The 22,931-nt window shown below is 42.6% G+C and overlaps 1 protein-coding gene and 2 pseudogenes across 1 annotated transcript; all 3 read left to right on the forward strand.

Annotated features, from left to right (window-relative positions):
• The first annotated feature begins 32 nt into the window (after positions 1 to 32).
• LOC119262581 (perforin-1-like) lies at positions 33 to 2,272 on the forward strand. Its single transcript, XM_037535551.1, has 3 exons — positions 33 to 63; positions 248 to 781; positions 896 to 2,272. The coding sequence occupies exons 1-3, from the start codon at positions 53 to 55 to the stop codon at positions 2,082 to 2,084; spliced, it is 1,734 nt and encodes a 577-aa protein (XP_037391448.1). The 5' UTR covers positions 33 to 52; the 3' UTR covers positions 2,085 to 2,272.
• Positions 2,273 to 6,953: 4,681 nt separating this feature from the next.
• LOC108416285 lies at positions 6,954 to 9,990 on the forward strand (annotated as a pseudogene).
• A 10,527-nt stretch (positions 9,991 to 20,517) lies between these two features.
• Positions 20,518 to 22,541, forward strand: LOC119262580 (annotated as a pseudogene).
• The last annotated feature ends 390 nt before the right edge of the window (positions 22,542 to 22,931 follow it).

Raw genomic sequence — 22,931 nt, forward strand, 5'->3', positions numbered from 1 at the left:
GTGTGGTATATGGCTTGGTACACCTCACATCTCAGAGCCATCTCAAATATATATGAGACACAAGTAAGTTCTGATGGGATTCACTGAAACGATTACATTTGTAAACTGCATATTAATAATTGAATGCTATGTGTATATATACTGTGAGCTGCTTCATAGACCACAAGTAGTTTGCCGTATTTAATAGGTATTTTTCCCCATTGATTATTTAAGGAAAGACTAAAGGATTTCTTCTATTGTCTCACAGAATGGGGTGGATGAGTCGTTATCTTCTCAGCTGTTGGATTTGGTGTTCTCTTTTCTCCTTGGTCAATGCTGAAGAACAACCAGAACTGGGTGGTCCAGAAGACTGCAACAATGCTGGCTTCATTCCCGGCTACAACCTCGGTGGAGAAGGCTTTGACGTTGTGAAGATGGAGCGAAAAGGGTCTTATGTCATCGACATGGACAAGTGGGACATTGGGAATGGCAGTTGCAAAATGTATGAGAACCCATACCTGAACAACAAAAAGCAGAAGACACCAGCTGCTGTGGTGTTCTGGAGCGCACTCCCAAAGTGTTCAATGAAGGTCTCCAGCAAGATGTATGATTCGAGTGAAGCTCTTGTGAACGATTCTACTTCTTCAATCTCAAACAACTGGAAAATGGGGCTCGATGTGATGTGTACGTGTTCAGTTTCAGTAGGAGGAACTCATTCCCGTGAAGCACAATTCGGTATGAAGAAGTCAAAGGAGGACAATTTCAGCTTTACCAAGCATGGTGTTGAATGCAGCTTTTACAGGTGAGCCATTCTGCTGTGAAATCATTTTATATGGTATAACAGATAAATAACATGTTGCATAGCTGTCACTGTGTACATATTATAAATATCAATGGCTTCTAAATTCTTTCACAGCTACAAAATAGCATCTTCACCCCCACTGCATCATGAGTTTCTTCAGGCTCTGCAGTCTCTTCCCCGAGAATATGATTCAGACTCCTATCAACGCATAATTGACATGTTTAGCACACATTATACCACAGGAGTGGACTTAGGTGGGAAGATGAAAGCAGTAACAGCCATCAGAACCTGTAAAGCAGCAATGAATGGACTTACAGATACAGCGGTCAAAGACTGTTTGGATGTGGAAGCATCAGGCACACATAATGGTGTTACTTTGAGTACAGAGTTCAAACACTGTCAAGCCCTAAAGAAGAAAATGAGTACAGATGAAAATTTCAGCTCAATGTTTAATGAGCGACAGACAGAGATTGCAGGAGGGAACATCAATGGTGAGGATCTCCTTTTCTCCAGGAACTCACACCCAAATTCTCTAAACAAGTGGCTGGATTCCCTGAAGACCATCCCAGATGTTGTGACATACACTCTTCAACCCCTACATTCAGTGTTGAACAAGAACCACCCTGCCAGGAACGGACTAAAGAAGGCAGTAGAAAATTATATCCGTGACAACGCCTTAAAAAAGGTTTGCTGTGGGTCCTGTAAGATAGGGCACCAGCATAGTGCAAGAGATCGCTGTGCCTGTGTTTGTGAAAGAAGTCAAAATATACTGTCCAACTGCTGTCCTGTTGAAAAAGGTCTAGCCACACTGAAGGTTTTCAAACTCTACGCCAATGATTTATATGGAGACCGCTGGACTGAAACAGATGGCTCTGTAGAGGTCAGTTACGGCGACACGGTCAGGCGCACTGCTGTAATTACAGATAATAACAATCCCCGTTGGACAGAATCATTTGAGTTTGGTCCCGTCAAGCTGTCCATCAGCAAAAGACTCTCTTTCAAAGTATATGATGAAGACACGTACTGGAACAGTGACCTTCTTGGAGAGTGCTCCTTTGAACTGAGAAGTGTAAAAGTGACTGACATGTGTGTCTTCCAGTATGGCACCTTCTTTTACTCCTATACTGTAGAATGTGCTCCTAGTCTGCAGGGTCCAAAGTGTGCAGATTACAGTGCTTCTCCGATGGACTCCCATCTGGCCAAAATATTCCAGTCCAGAAACGGCATTCTGGCTAAAGATATGTGGAAGCTCCAGGAGGCCCAGAATTACTCCAATAACCCCTATTTCAAGGGTTATAAATAGTAATACAAAGCCTATGCAGCAGTTATGATGCTAAACAGCGTAGCTTCTTAGACAGACCAAAACATATGTAAAGGTTTGTAAAATGAAAAAAAAAAAGAACATCAGTTCCTTCATGGTGAAGCACTGCTTGCTGATTATTTGCCTTGCAAGTTGCATTATGGTTTGAGTAAAGCATTCACAAAGACAAATCTGTGTAAGTTTTCTTCTTCAAAAAAAGGCTCATAAAAAACACAGTTTAAAACATGTAAACACAGAATACATCTTTAACTTCAACAGTTACATCCAATGACTCCTTTAGAAAGACTTCTAAATGAATGCATTTTTCTGATTCGGTTGATTCGTGACAGCATACGCTGCAGGGCAAGAAAACAGGCCAAGTCCAAAATCTTCTAAACCTCTGAATGGTGTTAACAATAGATCATTCATCAAACCAATGCAGTAGGTTCCTGTGAGAGCTTTTCCCTTTGATCTCTTTAAATGTTGAAGTTTTGTGTGTAAATTTGCAAACTTGCAATCTTTCACAGAAAGAAAGGTCACCATTCGTCCACTCAGCATTAATGGCTTCAAACAGCTGAAAAACATAACCAAGTTTGCGTTTAATCTAAGACTAAATGCTCTCTATAGAATTTAAATCCAGATTCTGAGCAGGGTAGCTCCATAAGTAAAACCCAGTATATTTTGGGCTTGGCCCTTTTTTTTAACGCTTGCCTGCTTCAGTACAACTGAATCAGTTAGTAACAGCCAGCAGACAGAACACAATACTGTGGTTTCCCACCACTGGTTACACTGCCGTGGAGTGGCTGTGCAAAGTGAACATGCAAAGAAGATCTCTGCAGTCACCACACTTCTGTAGGAGAGGCCTTTATTGTTGTTAATGTTGGTAAAGTTGTATGATATATATCACATACACTCACCAGCCACTTTATTAGGTACACCTGTTCAATTGCTTGTTAACACAAATAGCTGATCAGCCAATCACATGGCTGCAACTCAATGCATTTAAGCAGAGCCAGCGGGCAAGCAGTTGCCCCAGGCCCCACCCTTCAGGGGGTTACAAACCTGACCAGTAAACTTCAGCTTAAAATTCCAATGACCAAAAAGAAACCGATTATCAAAACAAGGGGCAGAGGGAATTTGACAGATTAGAAATATAGTTAGTTACCACTCCCTTTAGCATTAGGCTAAATATTATCCATATCTGTTTCAGTGATTTCGTACCAGTAACACATCCATCTAAAACAGCGTCACTCTCTGTAATGAATTTAAACATGAAAACACAGCTCAGAGTATGAATGCATCATGCCAACTCATGGACTCGACACCAGACAAGGGAAAGGACGAAGGGGTGTAGGGTGGACAGGGTGTTAAGGCACCAAGTCCTGGTAATCTGTTTGGTTGTCCAGGCCCCAGAAAAAAATGCGCAGTAGCATCCTAAGGCAGCGAGTTCTGGGTGGGGATCTTCAGAAGTTGGGAAAACATATAATTTCAGAGAAGCCATTTCTCATGTGCGATTAATTTTTAGGTGAGGTAAAACAGGCTGGAAGCTGATGGTGGTACCGTGATCGGACGCCACCTGTGTAACAAGTCCAGTCGTGAAATTTCCTCACTACTAAATATTCCACAGTCAACTGTCAGTGGGATTATAACAAAGTGGAAGCGATTGGGAACGACAGCAACTCAGCCACGAAGTGGTCGGCCACGTAAAATGACAGAGCGGGGTCAACGGATGCTGAGGGGCATAGTGCGCAGAGGTCACCAACTTTCTGCAGAGTCAGTCACTACAGACCTCCAAACTTCATGTGGCCTTCAGATCAACTCAAGGACAGCGTAGAGAGCTTCATGGAATGGGTTTCCATGGCTGAACAGCTGGATCCAAGCCTTACATACCAAGCGCAGTGCTAAGCGTGGAATGCAGTGGTGTAAAGGGCCGCCACTGGACTCTAGAGCAGTGGAGACGTGTTCTCTGGAGTGACCAATCACGCTTCTCCGTCTGGAAATCCGATGGATGAGTCTGGGTTTGGCGGTTGCCAGGAGAACGGTACTTGCCTGACTGCATTATGCCAAGTGTAAAGTTTGGTGGAGGGGGGATTATGGTGTGGGGTTGTTTTTCAGGAGTTGGGCTCGGCCCCTTAGTTCCACTGAAAGGAACTCTTAATGCTTCATGCACCAAGAGATTTTGTGCTGAAACTAAAAGGAAAACTAAAAGGAACGACAGATTTCTCAAAATGTAGCAGAGGAAAAAGTCAGATATTAGACTCTGAAATGTAAGTGAAATGTGGAGTGAAAGTAAAAAGTCACCCAGAATGGGAAAAACTTCAGTACAGATACACCAAAAACTACCTAAGTTCAGAAACCAATTACATTTAGTTAGTTACTGTCCACCACTGGTGATGGTGGACTATATTATGGCAGTGTAAAACTGGACAAGTAGTGCTTGAGGCAGCCAAAATGTCTTGCTGGGCCTTCTTCTTAACTGCAGTGCTGTGTCTGTCCCATTTGAAATTCTGCTGAATGGTGACACCCGGGAATTCGTAAGACTCTGTTCTGCTGACTGTGCAGCTCTGCATTACAAGCAGCAGCAGTGGGGTGAGTTTCCTTCTGAAATCAATGATCATCTCCACAGTTTTTTTCTGTTTAGGTCCAGGTTGTTAGCTCCATACCATGACACCAGCCATACAAGGAGGGAGTCATATCATGACTCCCTCACAGTATGTGAACTGATCAACGTTTGAGATGAGACTGACCAGGGTAGTGTCATCTGCAAACTTAACAAGTCAGAATTGTCACTGTCAGAATTGTAGTCCTGGAGATCGACTCTGCAGACCTAAACCCCTCCTGGAGATCGACTCTGCAGATCTACACTCCTCCTGGAGATCCTGTAACGAAGATAGGGAGCAAACGAGGGAGCACACACAAGCGAGAAAGAGAGAAAAGCCCCCCCTTTCCAGGCCCAACACATAACACACAGCAACATATGCTGCCATCCAGACGACGTCTTTTTCAAGGAAGGCCTTGATTATTTCAGTAAGATTATGTCAAACCACATTCTGCATGTATTACAACAGCTGAAAACATTCGGTGCATTATGAAATGAAAAATATGATAAAGGACACCCCAAACTGATGAGCAGCTGAAATCCTATATCAAGCAAGAACGGGAAAACGTTTCATTTTCAAAATTACAGCAGTGTCTCCTCAGTTCCCAAACACTTACAGATCTTAAAAGGTTTTGAAACACAGCAGTACATCAGAACCATTAGCCAACTGTGTTTGCACACAGAAGAATTAGACCTCCACATTTAACCCACATATATATATACACACACACACTAGTGAGTGAGTGAACCCACACACACACACACACACAGGCAATGAGCACACTTACCCGGAGGGCAGCCCTATCCAGCCAAGGGGATCGAACTGGCGACCTTCCAGTCATAAGGTTAGTTCAATAACCTCCAGCCCACGACTGCCCCCATCCCACCTTTTTCGGGATGTATTATTGGCATTAAATTAAAAATGGGCATATCTTTAAAAAATGTATACATTTTCAAAATGTTCATTTTATTCAACATTTGATTTGTTGTCTTTGAACTGTTTTCAATGAAATACAGGGTTTAAATGATTTGCACATCACTACATTTTGTTTTTATTTACATTTTATTCACATTACATTCCCAACTTTCTTGGAAATGGGGTTACACATTGTGCTGTTTTAAAATTGCTCAGCGCGTAAAATACATCACTGTAGTGTGCAAGTCTTGCGAATACAGGACTTGCGGATCAGGCACTGTGAAAGGGCCCTTACATCTTCAAAAAATGTATCAAGAATTAATAACCAATTCAATCATCATGATCACCTGGGTTTGGTACCAGCCAGGTGACCAGGGCCCTTTGTGTGTGGAGTTCTACCCGTGCCTGCATGGGTTTCCACCAGGTGCTGCGGTTTTCTCCCACAATCCAAAGACATGCAGTCAGGCCGACTGGACATGCTTAAATGTCCCTAGGTGTGTGTGTGTGTGTGTGTGTGTGTGTGTGTGTGTGTGTGTGTGTGTGTGTGTGTGCAAGTGAGCATGTATGTTTGTCTGTCTGCTCTGTGATACACTGGTGGCCTTCCGCCCAGTGACTGCTGCCGCAACCCAGAAGCATAAGCGGTTTTGTGTGTGTGGGGGTGTGTGTGTGTGTTAATATGCATCAAAATGAAGTGGCCCAAAATGCAGTACAAAAGTCATGAAAGTTTAGGAGATTGTTGATGGTATTTATATATTTATTTTCACCTGGCTCTGTAGAAAGAGAACATGCAACTGAACTTTTACGAACCAAGCCAAAAAAGATCTCGGTTCTTTTGCTGAAAAGTGCAAAAAGACTTTCTTTGACAGAACAAGGAGCGAATAAACTTAAAACAAAAGCTAATTGTAAGAAGTGTGGAGAGATAAACTGATTCCAGGTACTTGTCAGATATATTACTTTTTTAAGAAAGTATTTTACATTGGGCTCCTTTAAGATTAAGTCATCAGTCTTTTTGTCACCAGTTGAAGAACCAATGCATAGCAGGTACCTGATCAAAGATACCTATATTAAGACAACACAGAAAGCCCCTCCTGCATCCACTAGTATTTAACGTGTGGTATATGGCTTGGTACACCTCACATCTCAGAGCCATCTCAAATATATATGAGACACAAGTAAGTTCTGATGGGATTCACTGAAACGATTACATTTGTAAACTGCATATTAATAATTGAAAGCTATGTGCATATATACTGTGAGCTGCTTCATAGACCACAAGTAGTTTGCTGTATTTAATAGGTATTTTTCTCCATTGATTATTTAAGGAATGACTACAGGATTTCTTCTATTGTCTCACAGAATGGGGTGGATGAGTCGTTACCTTCTCAGCTGTTGGATTTGGTGTTCTCTTTTCTCCTTGGTCAATGCTGAAGAACAACCAGAACTGGGTGGTCCAGAAGACTGCAACAATGCTGGCTTCATTCCCGGCTACAACCTCGGTGGAGAAGGCTTTGACGTTGTGAAGATGGAGCGAAAAGGGTCTTATGTCATCGACATGGACAAGTGGGAAATTGGGAATGGCAGTTGCAAAATGTATGAGAACCCATACCTGAACAACAAAAAGCAGAAGACACCAGCTGCTGTGGTGTTCTGGAGAGCAGTCCCAAAGTGTTCAATGAAGGTCTCCAGCAAGATGTATGACTCGAGTGAAGCTCTTGTGAACGATTCTACTTCTTCAATCTCAAACAACTGGAAAATTGGGCTCAATGTGTTGTGTAAGGGTTCAGTTTCAGTAGGAGGAACTCATTCCTGTGAAGCACAATTCGGTATGAAGAAGTCATAAGAGGACAATTTCAGCTTTACCAAGCATGGTGTTGAATGCAGCTTTTACAGGTGAGCCATTCTGCTGTGAAATCATTTTATATGGTATAACAGATAAATAACACGTTGCATAGCTGTCACTGTGTACATATTATAAATATCAATGGCTTCTAAATTCTTTCACAGCTACAAAATAGCATCTTCACCCCCACTGCATCATGAGTTTCTTCAGGCTCTGCAGTCTCTTCCCCGAGAATATGATTCAGACTCCTATCAACGCATAATTGACATGTTTGGCACACATTATACCACAGGAGTGGACTTAGGTGGGAAGATGAAAGCAGTAACAGCCATCAGAACCTGTAAAGCAGCAATGAATGGACGTACAGATACAGCGGTCAAAGACTGTTTGGATGTGGAAGCATCAGGCACACATAATGGTGTTACTTTGAGTACAGAGTTCAAACACTGTCAAGCCCTAAAGAAGAAAATGAGTACAGATGAAAATTTCAGCTCAATGTTTAATGAGCGACAGACAGAGATTGTAGGAGGGAACATCAATGGTGAGGATCTCCTTTTCTCCAGGAACTCGCACCCAAATTCTCTAAACCAGTGGCTGGATTCCCTGAAGACCATCCCAGATGTTGTGACATACACTCTTAACCCCTACATTCAGTGCTGAACAATAACCACCCTGCCAGAGAGGGACTAAAGAAGGCAGTAGAAAATTATATCCGTGACAACGCCTTAAAAAAGGTTTGCTGTGGGTCCTGTAAGATAGGGCACCAGAATAGTGCAAGAGATCGTTGTGCCTGTGTTTGTGAAAGTAGTCAAACTGTACTGTCCAACTGCTGCCCTGTTGAAAAAGGTCTAGCCACACTGAAGGTTTTCAACCTCTACGCCAATGGTTTATATGGAGACCGCTGGACTGAAACAGATGGCTCTGTAGAGGTCAGTTACGGCAACACGGTCAGGCGCACTGCCGTAATTACAGATAATAACAATCCCCGTTGGACAGAATCATTTGAGTTTGGTCCCGTCAAGCTGTCCATCAGCAAAAAACTCTCTTTCAAAGTATATGATGAAGACACGTACTGGAACAGTGACCTTCTTGGAGAGTGCTCCGATGACCTGAGAAGTGGACAAGTGACTGACACGTGTTTCTTCAAGCATGGCACCTTCTTTTTCAACTATACTGTAGAATGTGCTCCTAGTCTGCAGGGTCCAAAGTGTGCAGATTACAGTGCTTCTCCGATGGACTCCCATCTGGCCAAAATATTCCAGTCCAGAAACGGCATTCTGGCTAAAGATATGTGGAAGCTCCAGGAAGCCCAGAATTACTCCAATAACCCCTATTTATGCAGCAGTTATGATGCTAAACAGCGTAGCTTCTTAGACAGACCAAAACGTATGTAAAGCTTTGTAAAATGAAAAAAAAAGCACATCACTTCCTTCATGGTGAAGCACTGCTTGCTGATTATTTGCTTTGCAAGTTGCATTATGGTTTGAGTAAAGCATTCACAAAGACAAATCTGTGTAAGTTTTCTTCTTCAAAAAAAGGCTCATAAAAAACACAGTTTAAAATATGTAAACACGGGGGGCGCTAGTGAGCACCAGATGGAGTAGACACGTTTTTCTGAGCTCCTCTCCATATCATAATATAATTGGATATTTAATCAAAAATTTGTCAGTTTACCCGACCCTTTTGTTGATTTAAGCGATTATTAAGAGAAATAGGATGGGAAAATGGAAGGCAGAACGGGGAAAGCAGGATAAAGTTGAGTCGGCAACCCGTGCTTCACCAGAGCTAGCGGGCGCCGAGGGCCTCGCGGACTCCGCGGATACTGATGCAGACGCTTGCAGCATACTTTTGGCAATACAGAGCATGAACAAAACGATGACTGACAGATTTGATGCATTAGAGGCAACCTTGGCATCCACTCAAGCATCTTTGGTGAGTCTTGGTCAAAGAGTAGCCACAATCGAGGAGGCTAATTCCAGTCAAGACATTCGCCTCACAAAAGTTGAACAAACTTGCATGGAATTGCAGAAAGAAAACCGCGCATTGCACGCCAAAGTAATCGATCTGGAAGCTCGCTCTAGACGTCAAAATATTAAAATTGTAGGCCTACCTGAGAAAATCGAGGGAGCACACCCTGTGGATTTTTTTGGAGAAGTTTATCTCTGAACTGTTAGGCGCCAGTAATTTTCCAAAGCCTGTTGTGGTGGATCGTGCGCATCGCCTGGGGAATAGATCTAATGAGGACAGCGAGGCACGGCCGAGTGTCATGATAGCCAAGATCCACCATTTCCAAGTCAAGGAGAAAATACTGCGACTATCTCATCAACAGTTTCCTTTGACATACAACGGGAGGGCAATTCATATTTTCCCCAATTATCCTGCGGAGGTGATCAAGCAACGCCAGGCGTTTGAAGGAGTTCGTGACAGGCTGAAGCTGGCTGGCGCCAAGGTCGGTTTTCGTTACCCAGCCCGGCTCAGGGTCACAGTGGGTACATCAGAGCAAGTTTTCTCCACACCGCAAGAAGCCGAGCAGTTCGCAATGGCATTGGCTTGAGTGTATGTGCAGTTCACGCTTTGAATTGATACATTTTCTGGTATGTAGCCTTTTACAATTACAGGTTGGGACAATATTTTTTTTTCTTTTCTCCTAATGGACGCTATTAGATCATTGTTTTTTTTGGAGAGAGGGCTTGGGGCTCTTTACTTACGCTAAACTTTTATTTGCAATGGCCTGGCAGCCTCTGTGTTTATTTGAAGGGAACGTGTTTTCACTTTGTTTGGGAAAGTGGAACGGGGGGAGGGGGTGTATACTTGTGTGTTTTTTACATAGTTCGTTTTTATGTTGTGTTCAGTGTTTAAGGGCGTCACTTGTACATTTTACTGTGTTTAGACGTGCATAGCTCTACTTTAAGAGGTGGTGGCACCGGGATTACTTTTACTAGTTGGAATGTTCGTGGATTGGGGCATGCCATTAAAAGAGCAAAAGTGTTTGCTCATTTAAAGTCCTTAGCTGCAGACATTGTGTTTCTGCAGGAAACTCATATAAAGCCAACTAGAGCAAATTTGCTTAAGTGTAGATGGGTCAATCAAATTTTTCAGTCCACATTTTCTAGTAAAGCTCGTGGAGTGGCCATCCTAATTAGTAAAAGTATTCCATTTAGGCATGTTTCCACTATTTGTGACCCTAATGGTAGATTTCTCTTGGTGACAGGACACATTTACACACACCAGGTTACACTTTTAAATATATACGGTCCCAACTTTGACAACCCAAATTTCTTTAGCAAGGTCTTTGATTTGCTGCCTAATCTCTCAGACACAAATGTAATTGTTGGGGGTGATTTCAACTGTGTGATTGATAATTATCTGGACAGATCTTCCCAACCAACCCAGTTACCTTCTGCTGCCTCAGCAACTGTAAACAATTTGATGTTATCTACTCATCTAGTTGATATATGGAGACTTCAGCACCCTACAGATAGGGATTATTCTTTTTTCTCACAGCGTCACAAATCTTACTCTAGAATTGACTATTTCCTGCTTGATTCAAACCTGATATCAAATGTGATCTCCACCAAATACCACAATATACTAATCTCAGATCATTCCCCAACATCATTGGTACTTGACCTCAATCATATGAAACGACAGTATAGTTGGTGCTTCCATCCTTCACTTCTCTCTGACGCCTATTTTTCCCAGACTATCTCTTCTAAAATATCTGAATTTTTGGAAACAAATGATAACCATGAGGTTACAGACTCAACTTTATGGGAAGCTTTCAAGGCTGTGATTAGAGGGCACATTATTTCTTTTGAAAATCCATGAGAAAAGAAAAGAAACGCCGTTTGATAGAAATTGAAAAAGATTTAACACTACTAGACACAATTTATAAATCATCTCCTAACTCTGTCACCTTACAGAACATAATTAAACTTAAATATGAATATAATGACATATTGTCTGCCCAGGTACAGAACCAACTATTTAAATTGAAACAAAAACAATTTGAACTGGGAGACAAACCCCAGAAACTTCTGGCGCGACAGTTGAGGGGACTGCAGGCTAACAGAGCCATACACAAGATAAAATCTAAATCAGGAGATCTTATTACTAACTCTTTGGATATAAATAAGCGCTTCAGGGAATATTATGAACAACTGTACACATCCAAAGCGACAGGTGACACTTCTACATGGCTGGAGGACTTGAACCTCCCCAAATTAAGTGATGAGGCATGTGAAGCGCTTAATGCTGATATCACAGCTGAGGAAATCCTAGAGGCAATAAAATCTTTCCCCAACGGGAAAAGTTCTGGGCCGGATGGATTTGGCATGGAGTGGTACAAGACATTCCACAAACAATTAACTCCACTCTTGCTTAGGATGTTTAAGCATTCATTTGATAACCAAAAATTTCCTAACTCCTTATATGACGCTAACATCTCACTTATTCTAAAGGAGGGGAGAGATGAGACTGAACCCTCATCGTACCGCCCAATTTCATTACTGAACTCTGATTTTAAAATTTTCACAAAATTAATGGCAAATAGGTTAAATAAACATATCACCTCCATTATTCATAAAGACCAAACAGGTTTTATTCCAGGCAGGTTTTCATTCTTTAATGTTCGAAGATTAATGAATATAATGTACCATAACTATAAGAATGACCAGGAGGTAGCGGTTTTGTGCCTAGATGCCGAGAAGGCATTTGACCAAATAGAAATGCCATACATGTTTAGGGTCCTGGAAGAATTTGGATTTGGTCACCGTTTTATCTCTTGGATTCAAATTTTGTATGCGACACCGTCCTCTTCCATCCTTACAAATCGAGATAGGTCCACCTCATTTCGTCTGCAGCGTGGGACGCGTCAGGGGTGTCCCCTTAGCCCACTCCTCTTCGCAATATGTATTGAACCCCTTGCAATCTGTATTAGACAGCATGAAACTCTCAACCCCATCCATCTAGGAGGTGTGGACCACCATCTGTCTTTATATGCTGACAATGTAGTAATCTTCATGTCACAGCCCGAATTATCCACTCCTATTCTGTTAGATCTTATTAAGTCATTTGGGTACATTTCTGGGTACACAATCAATTGGCAAAAAGGTGAGTTCATGCCTCTTGGGAAAAATCCCAAACCAGAATTTTTGCATAGACTCCCATTTAAAGTTAAAGACAAGTTGAAGTACCTTGGAGTAACCCTTCCAAAAGACCCAAAATTAATTTTTAAATTGAATTTCGGTGAAAATGTGGAAAAACTAAAAGTAGATATTGGAAGGTGGCGCACTCTTCCCCTTTCAATGGTGGGCCGTATAAATGCTATAAAGATGGTTTCGCTGGCAAGATTTCTTTATCTGTTTCAAAATCTTCCAATTTTTTTAACCAAGTCTTTCTTTAAGTTGTTGGACTCAATAATCATGCCATTTATATGGGGGTTTAAAGCTCACAGGATATCCAAAAAGCATCTTCAAAAACCAAGAGAAAAGGGTGGATTTGGACTGCCATGCTTTCAGCACTATTACTGGGCAGCAAACCTTAGACCTCTTGCTTATTGGGTTGAAGGTTACAATCCTGGTGTCTCAGCAGAAACTCCAGCCTGGGTGGCCATTGAAAAGGCTGGTGTTAAAAACACTTCACTCCCACCTCTTCTTTTCTCAACACCTAGTCTTCTCAACTTAAAAGTGAATAACCAAATAATTCGCAACTGTTTGAGAATATGGCAGCAAATTAAGAAGTGTTGTGAACTACCTGGTACCTCTGTTTATGCTCCTGTGTGTCATAATCATGCGTTTCCACCCTCACTGTCTGATGCAACTTTTCACAGTTGGAAACTAAAAGGCATAGTTGCTTTAAAAGATTTGTACCTTAATAAGCATTTTGCCTCATTTACTCAACTGCAACATAAGTTCACCCTCCAAGCAACACATTTCTTCAGGTACTTGCAAGTTAGGAACTATGTACGCCAAAACATACATAATTTTGAAACTCTTCCTGAGGAAAGTAAGATTTATAATCTTTTGCTTGGCCCACCGGATTCAAGACACCTGATTTCAAATTTTGTTAAAATATTCTCTGAACAAGTGGACTGTGCCACCCAGTCTTTGAAGAGTGCCTGGGAAGAAGAGTTGAGTATCCAGATTGATGATATTGTCTGGGGGGAAGGTCTCAGTAGAATACAATATTGCTCCATCAACACTAGACATCACCTTATTCAGTTCAAGGTCATGCATAGGCTCCACTACTCTAAAACTAAACTGCATAAAATATATCCAACTGTCTCCCCTTTGTGCCAGAGATGCAAGTCTGCAGATGGTACCTTAGTCCACCTTTTCTGGTCATGTCCAAAACTGTATGACTTTTGGTGCAGTGTATTCCAATGGTTCTCTGAGATGTACAATTGTGTTTTCAAGCCTGACCCACAGGTGGCACTTTTTGGGTACTCAATGGTTCTGTTGCCGCAAAGTAAGTGTGTACAACACACCATAATGTACGGAATGGTTGTTGCAAAAAGACTCATTTTAATGCTTTGGAAGTCAGAGGCAGTGCCCCTTTTCAAGATGTGGCTATCTGAGCTCACATCTCTATTGCACATGGAGAAAATCAGGTACAATCTGTCTAATAATCTCAGAGAATTTTAAAAGATATGGCGGCCATTCTTGGACCATCTCGAAGAGTTTGAGGGAGACCTTGAAACAATGTGATTGGCTAACCGCCTCTTTCCTTTTTTTAAATTTTTTTTTTCTGTTAATGCTGGATTTGCACTAGTGAAGATAAGTCATTGCCTTAGTTTGTATGCCCTGTCTGTTTTGTTTTTGTGTGCGTTTTCACATTTTAAATCTTCTTGTCATTCCTTTTTTTTAAGCATAATGTATAATTTTTTCTGTTGTTTACCTGTCTAGTTGTATATAACACTTTTGAAAAATTGTAATAAACATATTGTTCAAAAAACATGTAAACACAGAATACATCTTTAACTTCAACAGTTACATCCAATGACTCCTTTAGAAAGACTTCTAAATGAATGCATTTTTCTGATTCGGTTGATTCGTGACAGCATACGCTGCAGGGCAAGAAAACAGGTAAAGTCCAAAATCTTCTAAACCTCTGAATGGTGTTAACAATAGATCATTCATCAAACCAATGCAGTAGGTTCCTGTGAGAGCTTTTCCCTTTGATCTCTTTAAATGTTGAAGTTTTGTGTGTAAATTTGCAAACTTGCAATCTTTCACAGAAAGAAAAGTCACCATTCGTCCACTCAGCATTAATGGCTTCAAACAGCTGAAAAACATAACCAAGTTTGCGTTTAATCTAAGACTAAATGTTCTCTATAGAATTTAAATCCAGATTCTGAGCAGGGTAGCTCCATAAGTAAAACCCAGTATATTTTGGGCTTGGCCCTTTTTTTTAACGCTTGCCTGCTTCAGTACAACTGAATCAGCAGATTAGTAACAGTCGGCAGACAGAACACAATACTGTGGTTTCCCACCACTGGTTACACTGCCGTGGAGTGGCCGTGCAAAGTGGACATGCAAAGAAGCTCTCTGCAGTCACCACACTTCTGTAGGAGAGGCCTTTATTATTGTTAATGTTCGTAAAGATGTATGATATATATCACATACACTCACCAGCCACTTTATTAGGTACACCTGTTCAATTGCTTGTTAACACAAATAGCTGATCAGCCAATCACACGGCCGCAACTCAATGCATTTAAGCAGAGCCAGCGGGCAAGCAGTTGCCCCAGGCCCCACCCTTCAGGGGGTTACAAACCTGACCAGTAAACTTCAGCTTAAAATTCCAATGACCAAAAAGAAACCGATTATCAAAACAAGGGGCAGAGGGAATTTGACAGATTAGAAATATAGTTAGTTACCACTCCCTTTAGCATTAGGCTAAATATTATCCATATCTGTTTCAGTGATTTCGTACCAGTATCACATCCATCTAAAACACTCTCTGTAATGAATTTAAACATGAAAACACAGCTCAGAGTATGAATGCATCATGCCAACTCATGGACTCGACACCAGACAAGGGAAAGGACGAAGGGGTGTAGGGTGGACAGGGTGTTAAGGCACCAAGTCCTGGTAATTTGTTTGGTTGTCCAGGCCCCAGAAAAAAATGCACAGTAGCATCCTAAGGCAGCGAGTTCTGGGTGGGGATCTTCAGAAGTTGGGAAAACATATATTTCAAGGATTCAATTCAAGGATTCAAGGAGATTTTATTGTCATTCGCATCACATGGTACATGAGGTGGAACGAAATTAAGATCTCATGGTCCAGTTTACACCCAAGAGCTGTTATTAAAATAGATAAATAAATAGAAAGTACACAAGAGAGGGAGAGTAGGAAAGTAGGCAGTTAGCAGCAATATGAAGTCCAGAGTGCAAGTTTGCTATAGCAGCATGATATTGACTTAGAGCAGTGGATAAAGTGTCTAGATAAAGTGTCTCAGTGCGGTTTAAAGTGACAGTGTCTGTAACAGTACTTGTTCTTGTAAGTGTCAGTGCAGTGTGTTCAGTTGGAATTTAAGAGCCTTACAGCTTCTGGTATGAAGCTGTTTCTGAGTCTGGTTGTTTTGCACTTGATGCTCCGCAGCCTCCTGCCTGAGGGGAGCGGGACAAAAAGTGCGTGTGCTGGGTGGGTGGGATCCTTCCTGATGCAGGTAGCCCTTTTCCTGCATCTGGAGGTGTAAATGTCTGTGGTGCTGGGGAGGCTGACTCCAACAATCCTCTGTGCAGCCTTCACCACCCTCTGCAGTGCTTTCCTATCTGCAGCAGAGCAGCTTCCATGCCACACGTTGATGCTGGAGCACACGACGCTCTCCACCACACATCTGTAGAAGGAGGTGAGGACTGCCCTCCCGAGTCCAGCTCGTCTCAGCCTCCTGAGGAAGTAGAGCCGCTGATGTGCCTTCCTGACCAGAGTGGAAGTGTTGTTGCTCCAGGTGAGGTTGCTGCTCAGGTGCACACCCAAGTACCTGTAGCTGTCGACCACTTCCACCTCAGAACCTCCAATGTGCAGAGGGAGGTGGTCATGATGGCCCCTTCTGAAGTCCACAATCATCTCCTTCGTCTTCTTTACGTTGATGCAGAGGTTGTTTTCTCTGCACCAACCCTCCAGGTGTTCCACCTCCTGCCTGTAGTTGGACTCATCTCTGTTTGTGATGCATCCAACCACTGCTGTGTCGTCCGCAAACTTCACAATATGACAGCCTGGATGGATAGGTGAGCAGTCATATGTAAGCAGTGTAAACAGGAGGGGGCTCAACACACAGCCCTGAGGGGAGCCAGTGCTGAGGGTTATGGTGGGGGAGGAGATGTTGTGGAACCTCACAGACTGCGGCCTGTTGGTCAGGAAGTCTAGGACCCAGTTGCACATGGAAGAGCTCAGTCCAAGTGAGGAGAGTTTTGTTATCAGGGTCTGAGGAGTCATGGTGTTGAAAGCAGATGTGAAGTCCACAAAGAGCATACGAACATAGGAATCCTGCTCCAGGTGGGTGAGGGCAGTGTGGACCACAGAGGAGATGGCATCCTCTGTGGATCGATTCCTCCTGTATGCATACTGGTGTGGATCCACAGTGACGTTGATGGTGGCTTTGATGTGGGTCTGAACCAGTCTTTCAAAGCACTTTGTTAATATCGGCGTGAGGGCCACTGGCCGGTAGTCATTCAGACCCGTCACTGCAGAGCTCTTGGGGACCGGGATGATGGTGGCAGTCTTCATGCAAGAGGGGACTGCTGCCTGGATGAGGGAGGCGTTAAAGATGTCCACCAGGACATCCGAGAGCTGGTCGGCGCAGTCTCTTAGCACACTTCCGGGGATGTTGTCCGGGCCAGCAGCTTTCCGGGGATTGATCCTCCTCAGCGTCCTCCTTACTTCTGCTGGTGTCACGCTGAGGGGCTCCTCTCCTGGTGAGTGTGTGAGTTTGGTGCTGGGGGGGGGTGTCAGTATTCTCAAAGCGGGCGAAGAACTTGTTGAGAGCCTCAGGCAGGGATGGGTCTTTGGAGCTTTGTGCAACGTTGGATTTGTGGTCCGTGATGCACTTGATGCCCCTCCACATACTCTGTGGATCCTGGGAGGAAAAGTGTCCCTGGGTTTTCAGAGAAACCATTTCTCATGTGCGATGAATTTATAGCTGAGGGAAAACAGGCTGGAAGCTGATGGTGGTACCGTGATCGGATGCCACCTGTGTAACAAGTCCAGTCGTGAAATTTCCTCACTACTAAATATTCCACAGTCAACTGTCAGTGGGATTATAACAAAGTGGAAGCGATTGGGACCGACAGCAACTCAGCCACGAAGTGGTCGGCTGCGTAAAATGACAGAGCGGGGTCAGCGGATGCTGAGGGGCATAGTGCGCAGAGGTCACCAACTTTCTTCAATCACTACAGACCTCCAAACTTCATGTGGCCTTCAGATCAACTCAAGGACAGCGTAGAGAGCTTCATGGAATGGGTTTCCATGGCTGAACAGCTGGATCCAAGCCTTACATCACCAAGCGCAGTGCAAAGCGTGGAATGCAGTGGTGTAAGGCGCCGCCACTGGACTCTAGAGCAGTGGAGACGTGTTCTCTGGAGTGACCAATCACGCTTCTCCGTCTGGCAATCCAAAGGATGAGTCTGGGTTTGGTGGTTACCAGGAGACAGTACTTGTCTGACTGTAATGTGCCAAGTGTAAAGTTTGGTGGAGGGGGGATTATGGTGTGGGGTTGTTTTTCAGCAGTTGGGCTCAGCTCCTTAGTTCCACTGAAAGGAACACTTAATGCTTCAGCACCAAGAGATTTTGTGCTAAAACTAAAAGGAAAACTAAAAGGAACGACAGATTTCTCAAAATGTAGCGGAGGAAAAAGTCAGATATTAGACTCTGAAATGTAAGTGAAATGTGGAGTGAAAGCAAAAATCACCCAGAATGGGAAAAACTTCAGTAAGGATACACCAAAAACTACTTAAGTTCAGAAACCAATTACATTTAGTTTGTTACTGACCACTACTGGTGATGGTGGACTATATTATGGCAGTGTAAAACTGGACAAGTAGTGCTTGAGGCAGCCAAAATGTCTTGCTGGGCCTTCTTCATAACTGCAGTGCTGTGTCTGTCCCATTTGAAATTCTCCTGAATGGTGACACCCGGGAATTCGTAAGACTCTGTTCTGCTGACTGTGCAGCTCTGCATTTCCAGCAGCAGCAGTGGGGGGAGTTTCCTTCTGAAATCAATGATCATCTCCACAGTTTTTTTGTGTTTAGGTGCAGGTTGTTAGCTCCATACCATGACACCAGCCATACAGGGAGGGAGTCATATCATATCAACTCCTCCCTCACAGTATGTGAACTGATCAACGTTTGAGATGAGACTGACCAGGGTAGTGTCATCTGCAAACTTAACAAGTCAGAATTGTCACTGTCAGAATCGCAGTCCTGGAGATTGACTCTGCAGACCTAAACCCCTCCTGGAGATCGACTCTGCAGACGTAAACCCCTCCTGGAGATCGACTCTGCAGACCTACACTCCTCCTGGAGATCCTGTAACGGAGATAGGGAGCAAACGAGGGAGGAGACATAGAAGCGAGAAAGAGAGAAAAGCCCCCCCCCCTTTCCAGGCCCAACACGTAACACACAGCAACATATGCTGCCATCCAGATGACGTCTTTTTCAAGGAAGGCCTTGATTATTTCAGTAAAATTATGTCAAACCACATTCTGCATGTATTACAACAGCATTGCTCACTATTACAAGAGTCTGGGTGCTAAACTGACCTGCTTGCAGTCCAGACCCGTCACCACTAAAAACATTCTGTGCATTATGAAATGAAAAATATGATAAAGGACACCCCAAACTGATGAGCAGCTGAAATCCTATATCAAGCAAGAACGGGAAAACGTTTCATTTTCAAAACTACAGCAGTGTCTCCTCAGTTCCCAAACACTTACAGATCTTAAAAGGTTTTGAAACACAGCAGTACATCAGAACCATTAGCCAACTGTGTTTGCACACAGAGGAATTAGACCTCCACATTTAACCCACATATATATACACACTAGTGAGTGAGTGAACCCACCCACCCACCCACACACACACACACACACACACACACACACACACACACACACACAGAGGCAATGAGCACACTTACCCGGAGGGCAGCCCTATCCAGCCAAGAGGATCGAACTGGCGGCCTTCCAGTCACAAGGTTGGTTCAATAACCTCCAGCCCACAACTGCCCCCATCCCACCTTTTTCGGAATGTTTTATTGGCATTAAATTAAAAATGGGCATATCTTAAAAAAAATATATATATATATTTTCAAAATGTTCATTTTATTCAACATTTGATTTGTTGTCTTTGAACTGTTTTCAATGAAATACAGGGTTTAAATGATTTGCACATCACTACATTTTGTTTTTATTTACATTTTATTTACATTACATTCCCAACTGTCTAAAGTTTAGGAGATTGTTGATTGTATTTATATATTTATTTTCACCTGGCTCTGTAGAAAGAGAACATGCAACTGAACATTTACGAACCAAGCCAAAAAAGATCTCGGTTCTTTTGCTGAAAAGTGCAAAAAGACTTTCTTTGACAGAACAAGGAGCGAATAAACTTAAAAAAAAAGCTAATTGTAAGAAGTGTGGAGAGATAAACTGATTCCAGTTACTTGTCAGATATATTACTTTTTTAAGAAAGTATTTTACATTGGGCTCCTTTAAGATTAAGTCATCAGTCTTTTTGTCACCAGTTGAAGAACCAATGCATAGCAGGTACCTGATCAAAGATACCTATATTAAGACAACACAGAAAGCCCCTCCTGCATCCACTAGTATTTAACGTGTGGTATATGGCTTGGTACACCTCACATCTCAGAGCCATCTCAAATATATATGAGACACAAGTAAGTTCTGATGGGATTCACTGAAACGATTACCTTTGTAAACTGCATATTAATAATTGAATGCTATGTGTATATATACTGTGAGCTGCTTCATAGACCACAAGTAGTTTGCCGTATTTAATAGGTATTTTTCCCCATTGATTATTTAAGGAAAGACTAAAGGATTTCTTCTATTGTCTCACAGAATGGGGTGGATGAGTCGTTACCTTCTCAGCTGTTGGATTTGGTGTTCTCTTTTCTCCTTGGTCAATGCTGAAGAACAACCAGAACTGGGTGGTCCAGAAGACTGCAACAATGCTGGCTTCATTCCCGGCTACAACCTCGGTGGAGAAGGCTTTGACGTTGTGAAGATGGAGCGAAAAGGGTCTTATGTCATCGACATGGACAAGTGGGACATTGGGAATGGCAGTTGCAAAATGTATGAGAACCCATACCTGAACAACAAAAAGCAGAAGACACCAGCTGCTGTGGTGTTCTGGAGAGCACTCCCAAAGTGTTCAATGAAGGTTTCCAGCAAGATGTATGGCTCGAGTGAAGCTCTTGTGAACGATTCTACTTCTTCAATCTCAAACAACTGGAAAATGGGGCTCGATGTGATGTGTACGGGTTCAGTTTCAGTAGGAGGAACTCATTCCCGTGAAGCACAATTCGGTATGAAGAAGTCAAAGGAGGACAATTTCAGCTTTACCAAGCATGGTGTTGAATGCAGCTTTTACAGGTGAGCCATTCTGCTGTGAAATCATTTTATATGGTATAACAGATAAATAACACGTTGCATAGCTGTCACTGTGTACATATTATAAATATCAATGGCTTCTAAATTCTTTCACAGCTACAAAATAGTATCTTCACCCCCACTGCATCATGAGTTTCTTCAGGCTCTGCAGTCTCTTCCCCGAGAATATGATTCAGACTCCTATTAACGCATAATTGACATGTTTAGCACACATTATACCACAGGAGTGGACTTAGGTGGGAAGATGAAAGCAGTAACAGCCATCAGAACCTGTAAAGCAGCAATGAATGGACTTACAGATACAGCGGTCAAAGACTGTTTGGATGTGGAAGCATCAGGCACACATAATGGTGTTACTTTGAGTACAGAGTTCAAACACTGTCAAGCCCTAAAGAAGAAAATGAGTACAGATGAAAATTTCAGCTCAATGTTTAATGAGCGACAGACAGAGATTGCAGGAGGGAACATCAATGGTGAGGATCTCCTTTTCTCCAGGAACTCACACCCAAATTCTCTAAACAAGTGGCTGGATTCCCTGAAGACCATCCCAGATGTTGTGACATACACTCTTCAACCCCTACATTCAGTGTTGAACAAGAACCACCCTGCCAGGAACGGACTACAGAAGGCAGTAGAAAATTATATCCGTGACAACGCCTTAAAAAAGGTTTGCTGTGGGTCCTGTAAGATAGGGCACCAGAATAGTGCAAGAGATCGCTGTGCCTGTGTTTGTGAAAGAAGTCAAACTGTACTGTCCAACTGCTGCCCTGTTGAAAAAGGTCTAGCCACACTGAAGGTTTTCAAACTCTACGCCAATGATTTATATGGAGACCGCTGGACTGAAACAGATGGCTCTGTAGAGGTCAGTTACGGCGACACGGTCAGGCGCACTGCTGTAATTACAGATAATAACAATCCCCGTTGGACAGAATCATTTGAGTTTGGTCCCGTCAAGCTGTCCATCAGCAAAAAACTCTCTTTCAAAGTATATGATGAAGACACGTACTGGAACAGTGACCTTCTTGGAGAGTGCTCCTTTGAACTGAGAAGTGGAAAAGTGACTGACATGTGTGTCTTCCAGTATGGCACCTTCTTTTTCTCCTATACTGTAGAATGTGCTCCTAGTCTGCAGGGTCCAAAGTGTGCAGAATACAGTGCTTCTCCGATGGACTCCCATCTGGCCAAAATATTCCAGTCCAGAAACGGCATTCTGGCTAAAGATATGTGGAAGCTCCAGGAGGCCCAGAATTACTCCAATAACCCCTATTTCAAGGGTTATAAATAGTAATACAAAGCCTATGCAGCAGTTATGATGCTAAACAGCGTAGCTTCTTAGACAGACCAAAACATATGTAAAGGTTTGTAAAATGAAAAAAAAAAAGAACATCAGTTCCTTCATGGTGAAGCACTGCTTGCTGATTATTTGCCTTGCAAGTTGCATTATGGTTTGAGTAAAGCATTCACAAAGACAAATCTGTGTAAGTTTTCTTCGTCAAAAAAAGGCTCATAAAAGACCCAGAATACATCTTTAACTTCAACAGTTACATCCAATGACTCCTTTAGAAAGACTTCTAAATGAATGCATTTTTCTGATTCGGTTGATTCGTGACAGCATACGCTGCAGGGCAAGAAAACAGGCCAAGTCCAAAATCTTCTAAACCTCTGAATGGTGTTAACAATAGATCATTCATCAAACCAATGCAGTAGGTTCCTGTGAGAGCTTTTCCCTTTGATCTCTTTAAATGTTGAAGTTTTGTGTGTAAATTTGCAAACTTGCAATCTTTCACAGAAAGAAAGGTCACCATTTGTCCACTCAGCATTAATGGCTTCAAACAGCTGAAAAACATAACCAAGTTTGCGTTT

The sequence above is a fragment of the Pygocentrus nattereri genome, chromosome 27 (genome assembly GCF_015220715.1).
Source record: "Pygocentrus nattereri isolate fPygNat1 chromosome 27, fPygNat1.pri, whole genome shotgun sequence".
NCBI lineage: Eukaryota > Metazoa > Chordata > Actinopteri > Characiformes > Serrasalmidae > Pygocentrus > Pygocentrus nattereri.

What these genes read in the sequence shown, in the direction of transcription:
- LOC119262581 (XM_037535551.1), top strand. An exon ending in GTTGAATGCAGCTTTTACAG is followed by an intron (nt 782 to 895) that starts GTGAGCCATTCT and finishes ATTCTTTCACAG; the next exon opens with CTACAAAATAGCATCTTCAC.